At 43.0% G+C, this 17,978-nt stretch overlaps 1 protein-coding gene across 1 annotated transcript in view; it reads right to left on the bottom strand.

Annotated features, from left to right (window-relative positions):
* Positions 1–5,601: 5,601 nt before the first annotated feature.
* The window catches only part of heatr5b (HEAT repeat containing 5B), a 102,034-nt gene continuing 89,657 nt past the window's right edge, over positions 5,602–17,978 (bottom strand). The window contains exons 33-36 of the mRNA XM_078541736.1: positions 15,747–15,971; positions 14,369–14,520; positions 12,758–12,971; positions 5,602–6,313 (exon numbers count right to left, since the gene is read on the bottom strand). Of these exons, the coding sequence (XP_078397862.1) occupies positions 6,006–6,313; positions 12,758–12,971; positions 14,369–14,520; positions 15,747–15,971 (899 nt within the window). The 3' untranslated portion in view covers positions 5,602–6,005. The remainder of the gene's footprint in view (positions 6,314–12,757; positions 12,972–14,368; positions 14,521–15,746; positions 15,972–17,978) is intronic.

The following is a 17,978-nucleotide window of genomic DNA, read 5'->3' as shown; positions in this document are numbered from 1 at the left end:
CCAACTGAGTTTTATACAGGTTCATTATAACTTGAAGAAGAAGAAGAGCTCGGAAGAAGAGTCAGACAGACTCGAAACGTTAACTCTGTTTTTCTCTCCACAGATGCTGTTAGAGCTGCTGCATTTTTCCAGCATTTTCTGTTTTGGTTCATTATAACTTGCTTGCTTTTGTACAATACACCTCTATTTATAAAGCCCAGGGTCCCATATGCTTTATTAACTGCTTCCTCAAAGTGCCCTGCCACCTTCAATGATTTGTGCACATAAACCCCCAGGTCCCTCTGTTCCTGCACCCCCTTTAGAATTGTATTTTGTATTGCCTTTTCTCATTCTTCGCTCCAAAACGCATCATTCCACTCTTCTCTGTATTAAATTTCATCTGCTATGTGTCTGCCCATTCCACCAGCTTGTCTATGACCCCTTGAAGTCTGCCACTATCCTCCTCACAGTTCACAATATTTGCAATTCTTGTGTCACCCACAAATTTTGCTCTGTACACCCAAGTCTAGGTCATTAATATAGATCAAGAAAAACAGTGGGCCCCACACCGACCCCTGGGGAACCCCACTATACACCTTCCTCCAGTTTGAAAACAACTTTTCATCACTACTCTGTTTCCTGTCACTCAGCCAACTTCGTATTCATGCTGCCACTTTCCCCTTTATTCCATGGGCGTCAACTTTGCTGACAAGTCTATTAGGAACAGGAAGCAGAGTAGGGATAAATGGGCATTTTCAAGTTGGCAGGCTGTAACTGCCACAAGGATCAGTGCTGAGGCCTCAGCTATTTATAATCCATATTAATGACTTAGACGAAGAGACAGAAAGTAAAGTATCTAAGTTTGATGATGATACAAAGCCAGGTGGGAATGCAAGCTGTGAGGAGGAGACAGAGAGACTGCAAAGAGATATAGACAAGTTAAGTGAGTGGGCAACAAGGTAACAGATGGAATATAATGTGGGGAAGTGTGACAGTATTCACTTTGGTAGTAAGAATAGAAAAGCAGAATATTTTAAAAGATGTGAAACTTTTAAATGTTGATGTTCAGAGACACTTGGGTGTACTCTTACAAGGAACACAAAAAGTTAGCATGAAGGTACAGCGGGCAATTAGGAAAGCAATTTGGCGTTTATTGCAAAGGGATTAGGGTACAAGAATAAAGAAGTTTTGCTACAATTGTACAAGGCTTTGGTGAGACCATACCTGGAATATTATGTACAGTTTTGGTCTCCATATTTAAGGATTTACTTGTATTGGTGGCAGTACAGGGAAAGGTTCACTAAATTGGTGGGATGAGAGGGTTCACCTATGATGAGAAGCTGAGTAAATTGGGTTTATATTCTCTGGCATTTAGAAAAATGCAAGGTGATTTCATTGAAACATTCAAGATTATAAAGGGCCTTGACAGGGTAGATACTGAGAGGTTATTTCCCCTGGATGGGGAACAAGAGGGCATAGTTTCAGAATAAGCAGCTGATCATTTAGGACTGAAATGAGAAATTTCCTTCACTCAAAGGGTTGTGAATCTTTGGGATTCTCTACCCCAGAGAGTTGTGGATACGGCATCATTGAATATAATTAAGGCTGAGATAGACAGATTTTTGGTCTCTCAGGGAATTAAGAGATATGGGGAGCCGGTGGGAAAGTGGAATGGTAGCCTAAGATCAGCAGGCTCAATGGGCTGTATGGACTCCTCCTGCTCCCTGTTCTTATGTTCTTAAATGGCATTTCATCAAACACCTTTTGGAAATCCATATACACCACATCAATTACATTACCTTCATCAACCCTCTCTGTTGCCTTATCAAAAAACTCAATTAGTTCAGTTAAACATTATTTGCCATTAACAAATCTGTGCCGGCTTTCTTTAATTAACCCGCACTTATCCAAATTTTGTCCTGAATTATCATTTCTAAATGCCTTCCCACCATGCAGTTTAAATTGATTGCCCTGTAGTTGCTAGGTTTATCCTTACACCTGTTTGAACAAAGGTTTACCACTTGCAATTCTCCAGTCCTCTGGCACTACCCCTGTATCTAAGGAGGGCTGGAAGATTATGACCCGCACCTCTGCAATTTCCACCCTTACCTCCTTCATTGTCCTTGGATGAATCTCATCCGACCCCGGTGACTTATCAACTTTAAGCAAAGCCAGCCTATCCAATACCTCCTCTTAATCAATTTTTAGCTGTTGCAGTACCTCAACTACTCCCCCTTTCACTATGGCTTGGGCAGCATCCTTCTTGGTAAAGGGAGATGCATGATACTCAATTAGTATCTCAGTTATGCCCTCTGCCTCCATTTGTAGTTTGCCCTTTTTGAACCCTAATGTGCTCCACCACTCCTCCTACTACCCTTTTACTACTGAAATGCCTATAAAATACTTTTGGATTCCCCTTTATGTTTGTTGCCAGTCTCTTCTCATACTCTGTCTTTGCCTCTTTTATCTTCTTTTTCATTTCACCTCTGAACTGTCTATATTCAGCATGGTCCTTACTTGTACTATCAACTGACATTTGTCATATGTACTCTTTTCCTATTTCAACTTACTCTGAATCTCTTTCAGCGTCCAGGGAGATCTGTCGTTGATTTCCCTGCCTTTCCCCCTTGAGAGAATGTACCTCAAGGGTACTGTATCATCTCCTCTTCAACGGCAGTCCATTGTTCATTTACTGTTTTGCCTGCCAATTCTCCATTCCAATTTACCTGGGATAGTTCCATTCTTACCCCATTGCATTGGTCCACTTTCAATTAAGTATTTTTACTCGACTTGCTCCCTGTCCTTTTCCATGATTAACCTAAACTCTATGACACTATGACAACTGTTCCCTAAACATTCTCCCACTGACATTAGATCCACATGTCCTACCTCATTCCCTTGAACCAGATCCAGCAATGCCTCCTTCCTCATTGGGCTGGAACATACTGATCAAGAACATTTTCCTGAACACACTTCAGAAACTCTTCCTCCTCTCTATCCTTTGCACTATTACTATCCCAGTCTATATTAGAATAATTATTGTTCCCCAGTATCACTACCCCATAGTTTTTGCATGTGATTTCTCTTCAGATTTGCTGCTTTATATCTTTCCTACTAGTTAATGGCCCAGTCATATACGTGACCCAGATTACACCCAGACATATAATAGTACCTCCACTGATTCTTAATTCTAATCAAATAGATTCTATCCTTGACCCCTCCAGGAAATCCTCTCTCCAGAACTGTAACATTTTCATTAACCAATATTGCTACCTTCTCCTTTCTTTCCTTCCCTTATCTTTCATGAGCACCTTGCGCCCAGGAATATTTAGTACCCAGGTCTCAGTAATCACCTCAGTATATTCCCATGTGGTCATTTGTGCCTGCAGCTCAACAATCTTATGTATCATGCCTAGTGTATTTACATACATGCACTGTAAACCTAATTTAGACCTTATTGCATTTCCTATTAATCTGATCTCACCTAATACCTTACTATTTCTACCTCTAGTGCTATCTGTTTCTCCCAATCCTTTGTGCACCTTGTGTCTCCTTTTGAATGCTACATTCTGGTTCCCATCACCCTGCCAAGTTAGTTTAAACCCTCCCCAGGGTTTAACCTTCAAAACTCTAATGGATACAAATAGAGTTTATGCAACTTGTCCTCATAATTTAGCCCTGGCATTATTCTGGTGCATCTGTTCTGCACCCACTCCAAGGCCAATATATCCTTCCTGAGGCATGGTCCCCAAATCTGAATACAGTACTCCAGATGGGGTCAGACTTTCATAATTACTGGTGAATCTCCTGCATTGTTGCATGTGGTAAGGCAGAGAATATGGTGTCGCTCTTTTCTGTGTTTTGTCCTGCTGTTTTTCTCTCACCCTTCTGTACATCCACACTTTTCTTTTGGTTGTATTATGGCTTGGCAGAAAAAGGAGCCACCCATGGCTTCAAGCTGCACTTGATAGAGGAATTTATGGGGAAGATTGGCCCTCAATGATCTCCTTGCACTCCCCATCCCCTCACTGCCTATGCTAGCCCTATCTCCTCCTCCCTATGATTATCTGAAACTCTTGCTCTGCCCATCCTCCCTTCCCCCTTGCTTTCACCTCATTCTTAATCCTCCCCCGACTCTCTCCTCACTACCCTTCCAAGGATATGGTAGCATTGTAATTACTTTTACTGTTAAAGTAATCCTGAGGCCTGGACTAATGGTCCAGTGATGAGTTTGAATCCCACCATGGCAGCTGGGCAATTTAAATTTAATTAATTAAATAAATCTAGTTCATTACATTACCAGGTTGTCATAAAAAAAATAATTTTCTTTCCTTCCTTTAGGGAAGGAAATCTGCCATCCTTACCCTGTTTGGTTTACATCTGACTCCAGACCCACAGCAATGTGGTTGACTCTCAACTGCCCTTTAAAATGGCTAAGCAAGCTATTCAGCTGTCTATAGAGATGGACAATAAATGTTGGCCTGTATGGCTAATGTCACACAATCCTGTGAATAAAAAATCTCCCAAGGGTGGGTAGAAAAGGCCAAAGTCACTCACCTTACTTTCCTCGAAGAGGTTTCCTTTGCTTTCAAAATCAAACTACTTGTAATAGAAGTCAAATTAAGATGAGGAAAGACACACCCATACTGAGGTTAGTATGTAGAATGATTACATTCTCTGTCAACAGTACAGGCAAGATAATTAGAGATCTTCCTTCAAAAGTCAACTTTGGACGAATGAAATAAAATTGAGACTGAAAACCTCTCAGGTTAATATGGTTTCTGAAAGCTATAGAACATGAAGAGTGATTTTACTTTCCAAATCTCTCACATCCTCTTTTATAGTATGAACTTAGCCTGAACCAAGTTGTGCTCACCCAATACTTTTGTGCTTGCTGACCTACATTGGCTCCTGGTCTGGCATCACCCTGATTTTAATATTCTCATTCTTCTCTTCAAACTCAACAATGGCTTGGCCCCTTTCTCTGGAATCTCCCTTATCCCTACAACCCTTGGAAATCTCTGCTCTCTTCCAATTCTGGCTTCTTGCGTATCTCCAATTTTAACTGTTCCACCATTGGCAGACTACGTCTTCAGCTGCGTTGGCCCTAAAGGTCTGGTATTCCCAAGCCCCTTCTCTCCACCTTTAAAACGTTCCTTAAAACCTACATCTTTGACCAAGCTTTTATTTATCTTTCCTAACATCTCCTTATGTGGTTTAGTGTCACATTCTGTTTGATAATGCTCGTAGGAAGTGCCTTGGAATGTTTTACTAAGCTAAGGTGCTATATTAATGCAAGTTGTTGATGATGAATAAAACTTTTGAAATTTCTCCCCTTGATTTTTTCAGTAATTTAAAAAAAACTAGAGCACAGGCTTAATGATACTGATACATTTGGGAAAACTGCATTTCACTACACATGCTTTGATTGCAGCATTCTGGATTAAAACGTCTGTGTGGAACCATTAAATCTGAGACACCATAAAGAAAGCATTTTGACGAAACGAGAAATAACGTAATAATAAATAACGTGAAATGTTTATGGTGAAATATAAATTATCTTGAATTGAAACAAATACCAAGAAAATGTGAGCAAAAAAATAACAGTACCAGGCAATGGTGTGACAGGGAGCCACTGAGGGTATTTTTATTTTTACAAGGAAAGTTTTCAATGATCCATGTAAGAATTTAAATATATTAGAGAGAGAGAGGGGGACATACTGAATTTTTATAGAAGCAGATTGGTCACTGTAAATGATAAAAAATATTACAATACTCTTTTTAAAAAAAATCTTTTCATCTTTATTTATAACATACTTTGTGATATAATAATGTTATACCTATACACAGTTTTTAAACCAATAAACCCAAATTGCTTTCTTTGTTAAACAATTTACATAGCTAACAGAAACCATAAACCTGTACAGAAGACATCAGGGGAGTCGACTCACACTCGCACAGCAGTAAAGGGGAAGTGGAACCATTCAGTAGCTTTTTAAGTCAATGTGAAAACATCTCCACCTATTTTAGAAGAAGCTCGTCTTCAGCTTGATGGTGGGTGCAGCTTGCACAGCTGGCTTCACTTGCTGGGATGCAGCCTTGGCCCGGGAGCTGGCTTGGCTGGCTCGGATTGCAGCCTCTAACTTTGATTTGAGTTCGGGCGCTGCCCCCATCACCACCTTGAAGGCGCTGGGGTAGAGAGGACCAATGCGCATGAGATCCTGCAGAGCAAGTTCATGAAGACCTCTGGAAGCCGTGGGAGCTGAGTTGAAAGTCTTCTCATCCAGCAGGTATGAGATGAGAGTGGGAACCAAAAGAGCAAGCAGCTGAGTTTCTGGGAAGGAAGAGGAAAGCTTTTGTTAGGGCAATAATCCTGAGCTCATATCTACTATTACAGTGAGTGTATATAATTATAATTACCGGAACGGTAGCATAGTAGTAATGTTATTGGACTAGTAGAAACCCATCTGCTTCACTGATGCCCTTCAGAGAAGGAAATCTGTCCTTACCTGGTCTGGCCTACATGTGACTCCAGGCCCAAACGTGCTATCAAGAATTCCAAAAAACGGCTGAAGACACTGGATACAGAAAAGGCTATGGGCATGAATGTCCCAGCAGTAGTACTGAAGACTTGTGCACCAGAACCAACTGCATCCCCAGCCAAGCTGCTCCAGTACAGTTACAACATTGGCATCTACCCGACAATGTGGAAAATTGCCCAGGTATGTCCTGTGCACAAAAAGCAGGACAAATCCAACTTGGCCAATTACCGCCCCAACAGTCTACTCTTGACCATCAGGAAAGCGATGGAATATGTCATTATCAAGCGGCACTTAACGAGCATTAACCTGTTTACTGATGCTCAGTTTGGGTTCTGTCAGGGCCTCTCGGCTCCAGACCTCATTACAGCCTTGGTTCAAACATGGACAGAGAGATTAAATTCATGAGGTAAGACAAGAGTGATTGCCCTTGACACCAAGGCAGCACTTGACCGAGTGTGATATTAAGGAGTCCTGGTAAAATTTAAGTCAATGGGAATCATGGGGAAAACTCTCTGCTGGTTGGAGTCATATCTAGCACAAAGGAAAATTGTTGTGGTTGTTGGAGGCCAATCAGCTCAGCCACAGGGCATCACTGAAGGAGTTCCTTGGGGTTGTGCCCTAGGCCCAAACACCTTCAGCTTCCTCATCAATGACCTTCCCTCCATTATAAGGTTAGAAATGGGGATGTTTGCACAATGTTCAGCACCACTTGCAACACCTCAGATACTGAAGCAGTGCCCCCACGTGGCAAGACCTAGACAACATTCAGGCCTGGGCTGATAAGTGACAAGTAATATTCGCAGCACACAAGTGCCAGGAAATGACCATCTCCAACAAGAGAGAATCTAACCATGGCCCCTTAAATGGCATTACCATCATGAATCCCCCACTATCAACATCCCAAGGAATGACAATTGACCAAAAACTTAACTGGACCAGCCATATAAATATTGTGACTACAAGTTCAGGACAAAGACTGGGAATTCTGCGATGAGCAACTCACCTGTTGACTGCACAAAGCCTGTCCGCGATCTACAAGGCATTAGTCAGCAGTGTGATAGAATACTCTCCGCTTACCTGGGTGAGTGCAGCTCCAACAAAACAACACCACACAAGAAACTTGACACATCTAGTAGCAGTGTCTACAATCTACAAGATGCACTGCAACTGACCAAGGCTCCTTCGACAGCACCTTCCAAACCCACGACCACTACCATCTAGAAGGACAAGGGCAGCAGACACATGGGAGCACCACCACCTGGAAGTTCCCCTTCAAGCCACTCCCCATCCTGACCTGGAAATATATCGCTGTTCCTTCACTGTTGCTGGTTAAAATCCTGGAACTCCCTCCCTAACAGCACTGTGGGAGTGCCTACACCACATAGACTGCAGCGGTTCAAATAGGCAGTTCACCACCACAATCTCAAGAGCTATTAAGGATAGGCATTGCTGGCTTTGCTAGCTACCATCACATGCCGAGTGAATTAAAATTAGAAACAGGCCATTCAGCCCAATTTGCCCATGAAGTATTTGTGCTCCACATGTTCCTCTTCCCATCCTTGTTCATCCAACTCTATAAGCATTTCCATCTATTCCTTTGCCACTCATGTGCCTATCTAGCTTTCCCTTAAATGCATATATGCTATTCATCTCTGCTACTCCATGTGGTAACAGGTTCCACATTGGGTCAAGGAATTTCTTTGAATTCCCTATTAGATTTACTAGTGACTATCTTATGTATGGCCCCTAGTTTTGAACTCTGCCATAAGTCTGTTGGCATGCTTTGTTTCTAAGCTGCTTCCTCGTGCTAGAAATCCCACATTACTCTTCAAGTTAATAGCTTAACTTATAGCCTCTTGATCAGAAGGTTGTGGGATAAGGGCTCCAACTGCGGGGCCTCAAGCCCACAATCTTAAACTCGGTGTATGAGAGTGCTGCATTGTTGGAGAGGCTAAACACAGAGGCCGAGGCTGTCTTTTCTGGTGGGCATAGTAGATGCCGTGATAATGGATGAGGGAGGCTCCTGTTGTCCAGCATTTTCCCCGTTGAACCAACAGCACCACGAAAGAAAAGCAACCATCCTTAATCTCATTTACTGCTAGTAGGAAATTATGAATGAAATAAGGACAAACTGTCTCCAGTGGCAGGAGTGTTGGTAACTAGAGGACACATATTTGAAATAATTGGCTAAAGAACCAGAGGGGAGTTGAGGGTATTTTTTTTTTAAACTCAGTGGGCTATGATAACCTGAACGGATGATGGAAGCAGATTCAATAACAACCTTCAAAAGGAAACTGGATAAATACCAAAAAAGGAGAAAACTGCCAGGCTGTTGGGACTAATTAGTCTTTCAAAGAGTTGGCACAGGTACAATGGGCCGAACAGCCTCGTTTTGTGTTGCATCGTTCTATGATTTCTGTACTCAAATTGGCTGCCTACATTGCAATTACTTTGTAAGTCGTTTCATAAGGCCGCTGTAGTAGTGACACAGATGTGTTTAGGACTGATGGTCTGGGCACATTATACAATGCCATTACCTGCAAAAGTCAATTGTCTTCCTTCACCAAATCTTAAACTATTATTTGTTATGCAGAACGTTTAAAGATTTCTGTAACGGTGTACGATCTGGGATAAAGGGAGGGGAAGGAAGGGAAGGAAAACAGGCCATGGCACAAATCACCCTTGGATACAGATCCTTTAACTTTTCCCATAAGGGAACCAAATTGAATCATTAGCTTTCATTTGCCAGAGTGGCAATTAACCAGCAACACGAGCAATATAAAATTATCCCTCTTCCCCTACCATGTTCTGAGGACAGTTCAAATCTCATGAGTATAGATATACAGATGTAATTAGAATAGTGGACCAAAACTGGCCCAATGCAAATTTACTGTAGTGTTGAAAGACTAAAGTGAAAGCCACGTTAATTCTTGAAGCGACACCAATCCCTGATGAAAGGATGGCAATTCTGTTTTCTAAAGCTGTTGAATTTATTGATGTCAGTAGCCTGTGATTATCCCAGCACCAGCTGCAGGGTTAATGTGAAAAAGGACCAAGACTCTGATGAAAGCTCACTAAACTTGGTATAAGTCTCAAAACAATAGTAGGTAATCAACTTGTGTTAAGAATACTGAAAGCTCAAAGCTATAGAGTCCAGTGGTTCCTAGCATTGTTCTCAAAGAGAACTCACAACACAGAAAACGGGGTAAATCTCCCAATGTAAGGCTTTAAACTACAGAGGGTTCTGCATTCAACATGTACAAAATGGAAACTGCGACAATCCTAAATTAGACTGAATGAAGCCTACAGTCAGATGAAACCCATGGACAAATGTCAGAAGCACTTGAGACTAGTTAAGTAATTGTTAGATGCCAGCCATGGCTCAGTGGATAGCTCTCTTAGCTCTGAGTCAGAAGGCTATGGGTTCAAGTTCCTCTCCAGAGACTTGAGTACAAAATCCAGCCTGACACCCTTGGTGCCAGTACTGAGGGAGTGCTGCACTGTTACTGTTGTTGTCTGACAGATGAAATTTTAAATTAAGGCCCCATCTGCCCGGTCAGGTCAAGCATAAGATTTCACAGTACAATCTGAAGAAGAGCTGGAGTCCTGGTCAATATTTATTCCTCAATAAACATCACTAAAACAGATAATTGGGTCATTATAACACTTCTGCTTATGGGAGCTTGCTGTGTACAAATTGCCTGTCTCGTTTTCGACATTAAAACAGTGACTATAGAAGTAATTCAGTAAGAGTACAGGGCTTTGGCCATTCTGAGATTGTGAAAGGAGCTATAGAAATATAGGCTCTTTTCTTTTGGCTTAGTTCCTGCCTTAGTGCTTGAGACACAGAGGCTGTGTCTAAATTATTGCTCATGGTCTGATGGACAGAGATCACACAGAGGCTGTGTCTGAATTATTGCTCATGGTCTGATGGACAGAGATCACACAGAGACTGTGTCTGAATTATTGCTCATGGTCTGATGGACAGAGATCACACAGAGGCTGTGTCTGAATTATTGCTCATGGTCTGATGGACAGAGATCACACAGAGACTGTGTCTGAATTATTGCTCATGGTCTGATGGACAATCACACAGAGGCTGTGTCTGAATTATTGCTCATGGTCTGATGGACAATCACACAGAGACTGTGTCTGAATTATTGCTCATGGTCTGATGGACAATCACACAGAGGCTGTGTCTGAATTATTGCTCATGGTCTGATGGACAATCACACAGAGACTGTGTCTGAATTATTGCTCATGGTCTGATGGACAGAGATCACACAGAGACTGTGTCTGAATTATTGCTCATGGTCTGATGGACAGAGATCACACAGAGGCTGTGTCTGAATTATTGCTCATGGTCTGATGGACAATCACACAGATACTGTGTCTGAATTATTGCTCATGGTCTGATGGACAATCACACAGAGACTGTGTCTGAATTATTGCTCATGGTCTGATGGACAATCACACAGAGGCTGTGTCTGAATTATTGCTCATGGTCTGATGGACAGAGATCACACAGAGACTGTGTCTGAATTATTGCTCATGGTCTGATGGACAGAGATCACACAGAGACTGTGTCTGAATTATTGCTCATGGTCTGATGGACAATCACACAGATACTGTGTCTGAATTATTGCTCATGGTCTGATGGACAATCACACAGAGACTGTATCTGAATTATTGCTCATGGTCTGATGGACAATCACACAGAGGCTGTGTCTGAATTATTGCTCATGGTCTGATGGACAGAGATCACACAGAGACTGTGTCTGAATTATTGCTCATGGTCTGATGGACAATCACACAGAGGCTGTGTCTGAATTATTGCTCATGGTCTGATGGACAATCACACAGAGACTGTGTCTGAATTATTGCTCATGGTCTGATGGACAATCACACAGAGACTGTGTCTGAATTATTGCTCATGGTCTGATGGACAATCACACAGAGGCTGTGTCTGAATTATTGCTCATGGTCTGATGGACAGAGATCACACAGAGACTGTGTCTGAATTATTGCTCATGGTCTGATGGACAGAGATCACACAGAGACTGTGTCTGAATTATTGCTCATGGTCTGATGGACAATCACACAGATACTGTGTCTGAATTATTGCTCATGGTCTGATGGACAATCACACAGAGACTGTATCTGAATTATTGCTCATGGTCTGATGGACAATCACACAGAGGCTGTGTCTGAATTATTGCTCATGGTCTGATGGACAGAGATCACACAGAGACTGTGTCTGAATTATTGCTCATGGTCTGATGGACAATCACACAGAGGCTGTGTCTGAATTATTGCTCATGGTCTGATGGACAATCACACAGAGACTGTGTCTGAATTACTGCTCATGGTCTGATGGACAATCACACAGAGACTGTGTCTGAATTATTGCTCATGGTCTGATGGACAATCACACAGAGACTGTGTCTGAATTATTGCTCATGGTCTGATGGACAGAGATCACACAGAGACTGTGTCTGAATTATTGCTCATGGTCTGATGAACAGAGATCACACAGAGGCTGTGTCTGAATTATTGCTCATGGTCTGATGGACAATCACACAGAGACTGTGTCTGAATTATTGCTCATGGTCTGATGGACAATCACACAGAGGCTGTGTCTGAATTATTGCTCATGGTCTGATGGACAGAGATCACACAGAGACTGTGTCTGAATTATTGCTCATGGTCTGATGGACAATCACACAGAGGCTGTGTCTGAATTATTGCTCATGGTCTGATGGACAATCACACAGAGACTGTGTCTGAATTATTGCTCATGGTCTGATGGACAATCACACAGAGACTGTGTCTGAATTATTGCTCATGGTCTGATGGACAATCACACAGAGACTGTGTCTGAATTATTGCTCATGGTCTGATGGACAGAGATCACACAGAGGCTGTGTCTGAATTATTGCTCATGGTCTGATGGACAGAGATCACACAGAGACTGTGTCTGAATTATTGCTCATGGTCTGATGGACAATCACACAGAGGCTGTGCCTGAATTATTGCTCATGGTCTGATGGACAATCACACAGAGACTGTGTCTGAATTATTGCTCATGGTCTGATGGACAGAGATCACACAGAGACTGTGTCTGAATTAATGCTCATGGTCTGATGGACAGAGATCACACAGAGACTGCGTCAGAATTGCTGCACATGGTCTGATGGACAGATTACACAGTGGCTGAACAGGAGTAATCCACTTACTGTTTTGCTCTTCTGCAAGGTTTACCAGAGTCTCGAGGACTTTGATACCTTCTTGCACTGCTTGAAGTTCAGCAGTGTTGGCTGGTTTCTGATTCCCCACAGCTTTCAGTTTCTCGACTACCAGTGGAGCCAGGGCATGAATGTACGGGTAGGAGAGGGCTCGGTTTGACTGCTGGAAGACTGAAAGCAGAAGCTGGTAACATTTCGCTTGAACCTACAAAGGACAGAGGAACCATGGGTCTTAATTTCATGCCATGCATTCGGGCTTTCAACACCTGTACACTCACATCAAATCAACATTATATGTGTTTTTATAACAGAAATAAAAAACACTCTAAATACTCAGCAGGTTTGGCATTATCTGTGGAGAGAAGAACAGGGTGCAAGTTTCAGGTTGTTGGCTGTTGTCAGAACTGGAAGAAGTGGATGTATATATGTATGCATTAGAAGATTTGTCTCTGGTGGGGGAATCGAAAATAAAAGGGCATCATCTTAAAAGTAGAGCTCAGTTGTTCAGGAATAAAATCACAACACATTTTCACACAAAGAATAGTGGAAGTCTATAATACTCTCCCAAAAAGACTTGAGATGCTGTGTTGGAGGTGATCAATTAAGATATTTAAGGCCAGTTGATCGATTTTCATTGAGTAAGGATAGTCAAAGGATATGGAGCAAAGGCAGGTAAATGGATTTGAGGTACAGATCAGGCATGAACTAATGTAATAGCACAGTAGGCTCGAGGGGTTGAACAGCTCCTTCTGTTCTGAATAGCAATTTTTGTTGCCAAAAGGAATGAGGTATTAGTAGTAGTTAGTATATAATCTTCACAGTGACCGAAGTCAAACAGCCTGGAACTGCTGTTCATGCCAGATGAATCCAGTATATATCCCCCACCACCCCCCTCCCCACGCAAAATGATTCCTTTAAAGCTGCAAGTTCCTCCCTCCCGTCCAATGCCAAAGAACACAGGACACAAGTATTACTTTCACATTTCTTATGGGAAACATTGCAACAAAGAGATCTTCCGAGAGCTCCCACCAGAAAAAAAATTAACACGCTGCTTAAAAAGATCAGCTGCATATGTGATTATTTCATCTGGGGCCAGAGAGGGGAGGCCTGGCTCCTGGGAACAGAAGCTGGGTTTGACCTGCTTCAGCCAACACAGAGCAGCAGGGGGAAAGGATGGGGTGAGGGTTAAAGCTTCCAGTGGGAACTGATAGCATGGATTTGGCTTTGCTGGGGTTCAGGAGCAGCAGGTTTTGGCTTGTCCATGACAGGGCATTAGGCCAGTAGTCAGATAGTATAGTGATGTCCCAGAACAGAGGGTAGGGGACAGCAGATGAAGCTGGGCACCTCAGCATACATACGCAAGCTATACATGACTGTGCTGGCAGGTAAGCTCACTGAGGTGCAGCAAGAAAAGAGTGAGGAAAAAGATGGTTACAGACTTGGAAGGGGTGACCATGGAGTTAGAGGGAAGAGAATCTATCCTGATAGAAATACTCTCTAATTCAAGGATTACTTTTCCTAGGCAGAGACGAATTTCAACTTCCATTTGTTACACTTGGTGCTGTGATTAATACACAATTGTGACAAAGAGGTTAATCTTACCCAGGGGTCTCTGGAATTTAAAGCACTTCCAAATCTCTCAATGCAACCATTCTGGAGGGAAGAAATTCCAACTATCTCGTTACTGGCAGACAATAAGAAGAGGGTAATCGCTGTGAGCATGCTCACGTCATCCACGCTCGGCTTCGTTTCATCTAAAGGGGAGAGAGGAGCTGAGTGAGCAAAACAGTAAGTGCACCATTCCTGTTCCGGATCCCAGTGTGCCCTCGCCATCAATCCGGATCCCAGTGTGCCCTCGCCATCAATCCGGATCCCAGTGTGCCCTCGGCATCAATCCGGATCCCAGTGTGCCCTCGCCATCAATCCGGATCCCAGCGTGCCCTCGCCATCAATCCGGATCCCAGCGTGCCCTCGCCATCAATCCGGATCCCAGCGTGCCCTCACCATCAATCCTGATCCCAGTGTGCCCTCGCCATCAATCCGGATCCCAGTGTGCCCTCGCCATCAATCCGGATCCCAGTGTGCCCTCGCCATCAATCTGGATCCCAGTGTGCCCTCGCCGTCAATCCGGATCCCAGTGTGCCCTCGCCGTCAATCCGGATCCCAGCGTGCCCTCGCCGTCAATCCGGATCCCAGCGTGCCCCCGCCATCAATCCGGATCCCAGCGTGCCCTCGCCATCAATCCTGATCGCAGCGTGCCCTCACCATCAATCCTGATCGCAGTGTGCCCTCACCATCAATCCTGATCGCAGTGTGCCCTCACCATCAATCCTGATCGCAGTGTGCCCTCACCATCAATCCTGATCGCAGTGTGCCCTCACCATCAATCCTGATCGCAGTGTGCCCTCACCATCAATCCTGATCGCAGTGTGCCCTCACCATCAATCCTGATCGCAGTGTGTCCTCACCATCAATCCGGATCCCAGTGTGCCCTCACCATCAATCCTGATCCCAGTGTGCCCTCACCATCAATCCTGATCCCAGTGTGCCCTCACCATCAATCCTGATCCCAGTGTGCCCTCACCATCAATCCGGATCCCAGTGTGCCCTTGCATAATCTCAGTGCTGCTTGATGCCCATCATCAACTTGGATCCCTAATCTCTTCAAATCACTGGGATCACCTGTGCAAAGTCTTGTCCTCCGAGCAGCCGCCCTGACACACCATTTCCCCAGTATCTGAAACACTGCTTACTTCCATATCTCATTGCCCGGCTGCAGGCGAGACGTCGGCTGCTAAGGAAAGCGAGTGGCTTTGAACGTTGGGTTATCCATTGAAAAAAATGGTCCCCCCCTTAACTGGCTGCAGTGTGTGACGAAAGGGAGCTATGGCTCTCAAATAACTCCACCGGATCAGCCAGGAGGAACTAAGATTAACAAAGACCGACGGCCAAATATTTGGCTGCATTTTATGTGCCCTACCTGGTTTGGAATATTCCAAGATGGAAGCCAGAGAGCTGCAGACGAGATCTTTCCACTGCTTGTGGATTTGTTCCGATTTGGCTAGTGGAGAAGTTATAATAGTTTTGATCCCCTGCAGTGCGGCACTGACTGGCAGTGACACATGGTGATCAGCCAACTTTACTGCTGTTTCTCTCAGCACACCAGTGATCAGGTAAAGGATTGTAGGTAGTACAGTCATACTTCCTGTGAAAATTGAACCAAATACAAGCTGTTAGCAGGTATCCATTATGAGGAAATTGGATGTTTTACCACAAGTGGCCGAGGCAAGCACTGTCGCATCTTTTAAAGAGAACTGGATTGAAAGGGAAAATATAACTAGACAACAGGAAAGTGCAGGTAAATGGGATAAAGGTACACAGGAATGGTCAGAAAACTTGCATCAGCACCGACACGATGGCCTTCTCTTGGGTACTATAAACATTTGTGGATATTGAAAGATTTTAAATGTCATATCCTATCGAGTAAAATTAGGTAGACAGGCCAAAAGTTAATAAAAGCATGAACAGACATCCTCACAAGTATACCATGGATCAATAGTTGAGTAACTTGAATCAACTGGAAAATACTAACAACTACCACCATAAGTTTGAAAAAGTGCTGCTGAAATTGTTCAGCAGTTTAAAAGAATAATGTGACAATGTGCTCTCCAAACGTTACTGCAAACTAAGCATCTTTTAGGGTAGCACACCCTCATGTTTCTTTCCTTTCTGAAAAGAAAACATCTGGTAGAATTTCATATCAAAGTCAGACAATCTAACAAGATATTTACACAGAACTATCACCTTTAAAAGATTTTATTCATCCACCACTACTCTTTGCCCAATTTTAGTGTCAGCTATAGCTCATTGGGTAGCACAATCATTTTTAAGTCAGAGGATTGTGGTTTCATGCCCTACTCCAGAAGTTTAAGCATAAAATCTTAAGCCAAATCTCCAATGCACTACTGAAGGTGCTGGTTTTCAGATGAGTCATTAAACTGAGACTCCATCTGGTCTCAGGGGAATGCAAAAGATTCCATGGTACAATTTAAGAACACAGTTGTTCTCCTTGATTTCCTGGCCAATATTTATCCCACAAACAACATCAGTAAAGAAAGATTGCCTGGTCAATATCTCACTGCTGTTTGTGGGAGCTTACTGTGTGTAAATTGGCTGCCGTGTTTCCTAAATTACAACTACACTTCAAAAATACTTTGAGACGTCTTGAAGTCATGAATAGCATGGTATTAATGCAAGTTCTTTTTCTGTACACATTTGTTTTCGTGCCCCAATTCTTTCTGCCACTAGAGATGGTTTTTTGCAGCACAGTTTGAGAGGAACCCGAGAACACAGTTCAGATTTCCCTCATCTTAAGTGCCTGCTAGATAGGTTCAATCTCTTCAGTCAGATGTGGGTCCCTGCTCCGGCAACCTGACCTAATAAACAACTCGACTCAGCATGCTGCATTCCAGGATCATGAGTCAGCCTTGCTGTATAGCTCTTGTGCTACAAACCACAAACATCTACGGCATTATAACCTGATGGATTTATAAATTATAGAAGAGTATACTCCTTTGTGGAGCAAGTCTGATTCCTGTATGGAACAAGCGTTGTTTGGACCACACGTGGAATACTGTGCAGCACAGTCCTGGTCTCCATTTTATAATAAAGGATATAGAGGCACTAGAGAAAAAGCAAAAAAGATTTACAAATTTGATACCAGAACTGAGAGGTTAGATCCAGCAGGATTGATTGAACAGGCTGGGGCTTTTTTTCTCCAGAGAAAGGGAAGGCTGAGGGGTGAACTGACAGAGATCTTTAAGATTATGAAAGAGCTTAATAGGATAGACATAGAGAAAACGTTTCCGCTTATGGGGGAATCCAAAACTAGATAAAAATAAGATAATAGATCCAATAGAGAATGCAGACAAAGCTTTTTTTACCCAGAGAGTGATGAGAATGTGGAACTCATTACCACAACAAATAGTTGTGGTGAATAGTATAGATACTTCTATAATTATAAGGAGGGAAAAAAAGCATAGAGGAATAGGGTGAGATGAAGAGGGGTGGGAGAAGGCTCATGTGGAGCATAAATACCACATGGGCCATGGGATGAATGGCTTGTTGCTCTGCTGCAGCCTCTATGAAATTATATACAAGGAAAATTTAACTAAGTTATGACTAACATAAGGAACCCAGGCTAGTTACTATC

Source organism: Cetorhinus maximus, chromosome 5 (genome assembly GCF_964194155.1).
Source record: "Cetorhinus maximus chromosome 5, sCetMax3.hap1.1, whole genome shotgun sequence".
NCBI classification, from domain to species: domain Eukaryota; kingdom Metazoa; phylum Chordata; class Chondrichthyes; order Lamniformes; family Cetorhinidae; genus Cetorhinus; species Cetorhinus maximus.
The sequence above is the reverse complement of the archived record's forward strand: the minus strand, read 5'-3'. Positions and strand labels throughout refer to the sequence as shown.